The sequence below is a fragment of the Arvicola amphibius genome, chromosome 2, assembly GCF_903992535.2.
Source record: "Arvicola amphibius chromosome 2, mArvAmp1.2, whole genome shotgun sequence".
Lineage (NCBI taxonomy): Eukaryota > Metazoa > Chordata > Mammalia > Rodentia > Cricetidae > Arvicola > Arvicola amphibius.
Window position 1 is genome coordinate 72,999,267 of NC_052048.2, and position 8,523 is coordinate 73,007,789.

General features: G+C 38.0%; 1 protein-coding gene across 1 annotated transcript; it reads left to right on the top strand.

Annotated features, from left to right (window-relative positions):
* The first annotated feature begins 7,621 nt into the window (after positions 1–7,621).
* LOC119807187 (histone H2A-Bbd type 1-like) lies at positions 7,622–7,984 on the top strand. Its single transcript, XM_038319312.1, has one exon. The coding sequence runs from the start codon at positions 7,622–7,624 to the stop codon at positions 7,982–7,984; it is 363 nt and encodes a 120-aa protein (XP_038175240.1).
* Positions 7,985–8,523: the final 539 nt, after the last annotated feature.

Consider the following 8,523-nt stretch of genomic DNA (forward strand, 5'->3'; position numbering starts at 1 on the left):
GTGGAATATATATATATATATATATATATATATATATATATATATATATATATATATATATATATATATTACAGTACTACTCAGAGGTAAAAAATAATGACATTTTGAATTGCAAATGGATGGAAATAGAAAACAGTATCCTGAATGAGATAATTCAGACTCAAAAAGATGAATATGTTATGTACTCACTCATTAGTGGACTCTAGCCATAAACAAAGGACAATAAGCCTATAGTTTGCAAGCCTAGAGAAGCCAAATAACAAGGTGAACCCAAAGAAAAACATATAGATTCTCCTGGAAATTGGAAGCAAACAAGATTGCTGAGCAAAAGTTGGGAGCATGGGGGTGAGGGTGGGGATGGGGGTGAGATTGGGGAAAAGGGAGACGGGGAGAGAGAAGGGACAAAGCAAAGACTGGAGGGATTTTGGGGGAGTGGGAGGGTGGAGATGGAGGAAGGACAGATAGGATAGAAGATATTTACAATAAGGGAGCCATTTTAGGATTGGCAAGAAACTTGGCTCTAGAGGGGATCCCAGGTGTCCACGGGGATGTCCCCAGCTAGGCCATTGAACAGCAGAGGAGAGGGTGCCTGAACTGGTCTTGCCCCACTATCACACTGATGATTATCTCGAATATCACCATAGAATCTTTGTCTGGCGACGGATGTAGACAGAGACAGGGACCCTCATCAGAGCAATGGACTGATCTCCCATGGTCCAGTTGATGGGCAGAAAGAGGGAGAAGGCGAGCAAGGTAGTCAGGACCACGAGGGGTTGGTCCACCCACTGAAACAGTGTGCCTGTTCTAATGGGAGCTCAACAAATCCAGCTGGACCAGGACTGAATGAGCATGCAATCAAACCCAACTCTCTGAAGGTGGCTGACAATGGGTGCTGACTGAGAAGCCATTGATAAAGGTACTGGGACTTGTTTCTACTGGATTTTTGGGACCCAAGTCTATTTAGATGTAAAGCTTCCTAGGCCTGGATGTAGTGGGGAGGGCCTTGGACTTCCCATAGGGCAGGGTTCCCTGCCTTCTCTTATGGAGGGAAGGAGAGGGAGAGGGTGAGTAGGAGAGCAGGAGGGGAATGGGAGGAGGGGAGGAAGTGTAAATTTTTGAATGGAAAAAAGAATAAAAAAAGAAAAGTAAACAAAAATCCCAATAACATGAACCAGCACTTAATTAATTAATGCTAATTATATTCAAGCAAGATAACTCATTGTTTAAAATAGAGATTATTTATATGAAGTAAGTAAAAATGAAATACATGATAACATTTGCAAAGTGTTTTCTACTAAGAAAATAATAAACTATTAGTAGAAGTGCCAATAAAAAGGATAAAACACATATCAAAGAGTTTACCTTGTATATTTAAGAATATTTAAATTATTTTTATTCATATATGATGTTTTTAAAAGTATTTCAAGTGCTTGAATTTTCTCCAGCCTAAAAAACACCAGGATTTTATATAACATTTTTGTGCTTTATATTTTAGTGAAATTTATTATTTTCTAGATTATTCTCATCCATCTGTTTATCTATCTATCTATCTACATATATTTATATATATCCAAATATACATATATTTGTAATTCATATTACCCTTAAATGTGCCATTATTCACATTTTTCATATTCTACTTCATATCAAACACTAGAATTTTTCATATTAAATTTGTGTTTTATTTGAGATGTTTGTTATTTTCTAAGGTTTTTTCTATGTGAGTATGCACAAGTGCATATATTCAAATACATAATATTTTTTAAAATGTTGCTATTATTATTCATGCATGTCAAATTTAGCAATATATATATATATACATATACATAATACATAATATATGTAGTTCTTACTCTCTACCTTTCCTTGGACATTTCTCTGTATTAGTTTTTCATTTCCCAAAAGTTCACTTCCAGTTATGAAGATGGCTACATAAATTACATACAATTAAGGGGAATTTGCAATTAACATTTTGGATTCAAATCCTTATATTTAAGTGTATACCTGTATCGTAAATGACTGTTAAATAGCCCTCATCCTTTCTATTATTGAAAGATATTGGTTAGGATTTTACTTCTGGAATATTTATAATGAAATTTGGTTTTTGGCTTATCTGCTAGACTTAGGAGAGTTACACACACACACACACACACACACACACACACACACATATATATATTTTTTAAAATCATTCAGGACATCATTCCTAAGGAGCAATTTGTTACAGGAAAGCCGATTATTTGGTTTTGAATGACTACTGCCACCCAAAAAATAAGGCACAATCTGAGTATAGGCCAAAAATTAATGATGGTATTTAAACTAGAAAAGAGAAATTGCTTTTCTAGGTAAACCTGTTTTAGAAATAGAATTAAAGAAATATTTTTGAAATACAAATTGGATGAGACTTTTATGGGATGAGAGTGGATTTTGTCTGAAGAACAGTGTGACTATAAATAATCCTGCTAAAAATAATACAGTCAATAATATAAATTGCTTCACTTTTTTCTGATTGGAAAAGGGGGAAAAGGTGGAAATTTTTAATGCAAAAGAAATCCTGTACTTAAGATTTGTATTTTGGCCAGGCGCTGAGGGTGCACGCCTTTAATCTCAGCTCTCGGGAGGCAGAGGCAGGTGGATCTCTGTGAGTCTGAGGCCAGTCTGGTCTACAAAAGCTAGTTCCAGGACAGGCTCCAAAGCTACAAAGAGACCTTGTCAAAAAAAAAAAAAAAGATTTGTATATTAAAGATATGTTAGAATCAGGAAGATAACAGTCTTAAATTGAAAAGTTAAGCATAAATTCAAAGCTTGTGGGCACCTTTTTCAGATCATGTGAGTCTGTGCCATTTAAAAGGGTGTCGGACAAAAGATCTTCACAAGAATGAACTTCCGAGCACACATTTAACTGTTACCGTCGTTATTCACACATGTCAGATTCATTAAATTTATTGGTAATTAGTGAAATAGGAATTGCATTTTCAACTGATTTTACATTATTAAAGCAAATAGAATTGGGAAGCTAAGCATTTCTCTCTGCCTGATTTTGTAACCAAAATTAACTGGATGGGATAAGCTGAAGGAGTCGAGACAGGAGCAGAAGAGTGAGTTTGCCCATGTCAAGGTCAGGAATGGGTGACTCTATGCCATTTGTGTCATTGAATGTGAGAAAAAGAGCAGCATGAGTAAAGATATGTTTTTCCTTTGGATATTGTTGTAAAAAATAGTGAAGACATATGAAGAATAAAATACAGAATGAAGGCACAACCTAATCTGTCAGTTCTTAATTGATATCAAGAGTTTTTATAACAACTGTTGGTTTAAAAGAATTCATTATTCTGTTTAAAGAATAAGGCCAAATATTAAATGGAGGGATTTGTGTTAGTTGCATCTCTGCAGCTCTGATTACATATCATGAACTGAAGCTGAGAGCTCCCATCTTCAACAGAAAGCTGTAAGTACATTGAATAAACAGGAAGTGGGTTAAGGCTGAGAAATCAACTCAAGACTGTGTGACATTCTTCCCCCAATAATACTGAATTTTCCCACAACATCCTCAAACAGTGGTACTTATTGAGGACCATCTGTTCAAATAATTGAGTCCATGGGGCATATATTTCACTTAAGTCACCTCAGGGGGAAATTGTATTTCTTAGTAAGAATGGTTAAGGAATATCAAAACAACCCAACCACATTTAATAGGCTTTTGTTCTTTAATCTCCTCCTTAATATTAGTACTTTTAAAAGTATTATTTGAATGTAGAAGAAAAATATGTACTACTGTCTTTGAGTTTTACTCAGAGTGAAGAAATTTTTAGTTATTTAAGATTCCTTCAGTCCTATTTAGGAACAGATGACATAAACTGAAGCTATGTCTGATTGTTGGAACAGATGAATAGTTTACTATTATGCATTTGTGTTCCATATAAGGAGAGACTGTATACTCCTTTTGTAAAGATATTTTTAATTATTTTGTATATATGTGTTCCTACATGTATACTCCTTTTGTAAAGACATATGGTTTATTATTATTTTTATATATGTGTTCCTACATGTACTTATGACCACAATGTACATGCAAGTGTCCACAAGTACCCATAAGTGCCCACAGAGGCCCAAATAGGGCATCAGATCCTTGAAATTGGAGTTTGAGGTAAGGCTCCCACTGTTTTGTGAGGCTCCCACCAAGGTCAGGTTTTCCAAGAATGAAACATCTCTTAACTGCTTAGCCATATATCTAGCATAGGAAATATGTATCCTTAAGAATTCTCATGACTGAGATACCATCTTACACCTGTCAGAATGGATAAGATCAAAGATCCTGAGGATAGCTTATGCTGAAGAAGATGTGGAGTCTTACTTTGTTGGTGGGAGTGCAATATAGAACAGCTGTCCTGGAAATCAGTATGGCAGTTTCTCAGAAAATTGGAAATAAATCTATTTCAAGACCTAGAGACATCACTCTTGGATGTATACTCAAATAATACTCAATCATACCACAAGAACACTTACTCAAAAATATTCATAGCAATATTATTAATAATACCCAGGACCTGGAAACAACCTAGATGCTGCACAACTCAAAATTGAATGAAGAAAATATGGTACATTTGCACAATGGAGTATTATTCAGATGTAAAAAAAATAGCATCATGAAATTTGCAGACAAATAAATGGAACAAGAAAAAAACATCCTGAGTGTGGTAACCCAGACTCAGAAAGACAAACATGATAAGTGGATAGAAGATATAAATCACAGCAAAAAATAACCAGACTACAATTCATAACTCGAGAGAATTGACATCTTTGGGAGCAAGGGGGATGGTGGAAAGGAGAAAAGAGAGAAAGGAAGGGAAGAGGAAAAAATAAATAGCTCAATAAATACATTTTAAAAAGTTAAAAAAAGAAGTCTCATGTCAATATGTGGTATCTCGAGCATATTTGAGATCTCAAAGCCCACCTCCACATTAACACATTTGCTCCCACAAGTCCACATCCACTCCAAAAAAAGCACACCTACCTTACAGTGGTACTCCATTTGAGATTAAAGTTTCTATAATTGATCACAAACATTTATAAATAATCATTTTGGGAATTTTTCATAGTTTTCTCTAAACTGCTTCCTGCTGCTTCTTGGATGAAGTACTTTTGTATTCATGGAGACCTTTCAGGGGCCTTTTTCCATCAACCCACATTAGCCTGGAAGTAATTCACAGGTTCTCATTTTCTGTGGAAACAAAAGCAGATCTCTTTTCCAAAGTAACATATCCTTTGACTCAAATTTTGAAGTCAAAATAGCTTTAAAATATATATGTTGATTTAGTCTAAGAGTCCATGCAATTAAATGTCTCTCTGAACTTAGCTCATGGACAATCAAAAAATTTGAAGAAAACACAGGAAAACATATTCCACATTATCTGTGTGTTTTTCATTTTTAGATGGCTTATTCTTTTACTTTATTAGTATTTAATAATTAATGAATTATTTTTACTCCTTTAATCTATGACTGTCTGTACTTTTGTATATAGTCTTTTCCCACTTTTTTCCCAAGCCTACGTACATTTTAAAACACACTGTGTCTCATTTAGAGATCTTTAATGTCTGAATCTGTCCTACTGTATCTGAAGTCCTTTCCTGACAAAGAGCAATTTTAAAATGGCAAGTAGTGTGGTCTCAGTGGCCCTGGATTCTGGATTAGCCTCTCTAGGCCTTTTAACATGGCAAAGATAGTTCAATGGTACCATTGGGAGGGAGCAGTACTCACCACCTCAACTCTGGGAAGCAGTTGGTCCCTGCTGTCACCAAGGAACTTGTAGCATTCTCAGAAAGAGCCATAGCCATTTGTGCCACCAGCATGAACCGGGAAGCTTTCCCTTAAATGAACTGCAGTTTTTGCTGCTAACACTAAGTCAAAAAGTCTTCTCTTTTTTTTTCTTTTTTTAAATTTTTTTTTTATTGAAAATTTCCATCTCCTCCCCTCCTCCTCTCCTTTCCCTCGCCTCCCCTCCCCACCCATATCCCCACTCCCTCCCTCTCCAGGCCAAGGAGCCATCAGGCTTCCCTACTCTATGTTAAGTCCAAAGTCCTCCCAACTCCCTCCAGGTCCAGGTAGGTGAGCATCCAAGCTGACAAGGCCCACACAGAGCCCGTCCACGCCGTAGAATCCAAGCCCATCGCCATTGTCCTTTGCTTCTCAGTCAGCCTCCACCTTTGGCCACATTCAGAGAGTCCGATTTGGTCGCATGTTCCATCAGTTCCGTTCCAACTGGAGTTGGTGATCTCCCGTTAGTTCTGTCCCACAGTCTCCATGGGTGAATGTACCCCTCACGGTCCTGACTTTCTTTCTCATGTTCTCCCTCCTTCTGCTCCTCATCAGGACCTTGAATCCTCCTGGATATTGGAAGTAGACAAGATCGCCGGGCAAAAAGTGGGAACTTGGTGGTGGGGTGGGACGGGGCCAAGGGGAGATGGGGAGAGAAAAGTGTGAAGGGGAAAATGGGGAGAGCTCGGGGGAATGGGAGGCTTGGGATATAGGAAGGGTGGATATGGGAGTAGGGAAGCATATATCTTAATTAAGGGAGCCATCTGAGGGTTGTCAAGAGATTTGACTCTAGAGGGGTTCCCGGGTATCCAGGGAGATGCCCCCAGCTAGTTCCTTGGGCAGCTGAGGAGAGGGAGCCGGAAAAGGCCAGATCCTATAGCCGTACTGATGAATTTTTTGCATATCACCATAGAACCTTCACCTTGCAATGGATGGAGAAAATGACAGAGCCCCATATTGGTGCACCAGACTGAGCTCCCAAGGTCCTGATGAGAAAGTCTTCTCTTAAAGGAGCTTTGCCTCTGCTCACCACCACCAAATAGAGCCCATCCGCGATAATACTGCTACCAAGAAGCCATGCTGAACTCTTGTTTTTTTTTATTGTTGTTGTTGTTGTTGTTGTTGTTGTTGTTGTTGTGTGTGTGTGTGTGTGTGTGTGTGTCTAGAATTCTTTCCCAAGGTCTTTCAGGTTTTATATAGATGTAGTTGGCCCATGTTGGTGCCATATTTTAAAAGTAGATGGCTCATTCATTTTCCATCTATGCAGACCTGAATAATCATACAGAAACTATATTAATTACCACACTCATTGGCCAAAAGCTGAGGTGTATACCTATCTATCTCTTACTCCTTAAATTAACACATTTCAAGTCAGAGCTCACCAATACAGAGTCTTACTAGCCACCTTGCTTGAGAGATTCTGCCTTAGCCTTTCACACCTGGAACTCTGACTTGAATTGAGAGATCTTGTTTCAGTAAATAAAGATAGAGAAGTGATAAAGAATGATTCCAGATAACAAATTCAGGGCACACACACACACACACTCACACAAACAAACACACATGCAACATGTGTGCACGTATATATGTATAACACACACATGAAAAGATGAGCAGTTTCCTAATATGGGCATTTCTATACTGACCATCAGAGCTCAGTGAATACCAGTGACCTCATAAAGTCTGTGTTGTCACAAAATCCTCTCCTGAAGAGATAAATACATGTGTAGTTCAGAGGGTTGGTTATTGTGAGAGACCCAGGCCAGAAGAGCCGTGGAGTTCAGCCAATCTCTTAAAACAAGCACCATGGCTGGAAGAAGAGCCAGAGGAAACATCTCCTGCAAAAGCAATACCTCCCGAAGACGCAACACCTCCCGCTCCACCAGAGCAGAGCTTCAATTTCCTGTTAGCCGGGTAGACCACTACCTGCGAGAGGGCAAGTATTCCCGCCGCCTGAGCTCTTCTGCACCAGTATTCCTAGCCGGTGTGCTTGAGTACATTGCATCTAACATCCTTGATCTGGCTGGCGAGGAGGCCCATACCAACGGCAAGAAGCGCATCACCCCAGAACACGTGTATCAAGTGGTAGAGAACAACCAGCAGCTCCACGAACTCTTCGGAGACCCCAGATCTCTGGGTGAAGAGACATCAGAACTCAGTGAGAACTGATGGTGCCTAGGTCTTGGAAGTTGAAGGGTCTACCACCCCTCCAACCTCAACCAGTCACAATGTTGTTCTAGCTGGGGGACTAATCAAACATGCCATTAAAGCATCTAAACTGAAAAAAATATTAACACATTTCATTAATCTCTGTATCACCATGAGGCTGTGCCTACAAGTAAGATTCTGGTATGCTCCTTTGGCAACTACATAGTCTCCTTGATTCTGCTTACTGTTTTTATATATCTTTGTTCAGATTTCCTGCTTTATTCTTCTAAGCCCTTGGCCGAAACAGCTTTATTTATCAACCAATAAAAGCACCACATATACAGAAGAACATTCCATATCACCTCTTGATGCAATTATTTAGTGTTTTGTAAATTTTGCCCTCTATATATTATATATGACCTTTTTACAATCAATTTTATTAATCAGGCTCATAGAAGGTTCTTTATATGGAGGTTGAAAGAAGTCTTGTATATTTTTTTCTTTTTAAAATATTTATTAATTAAATTTATTTATTTTTTTACATCCTAACCACAGTTTTT

What these genes read in the sequence shown, in the direction of transcription:
- LOC119807187 (XM_038319312.1), top strand. Translation starts at nt 7,622, where the DNA reads ATGGCTGGAAGAAGAGCCAGAGGAAACATCTCCTGCAAAAGCAATACC.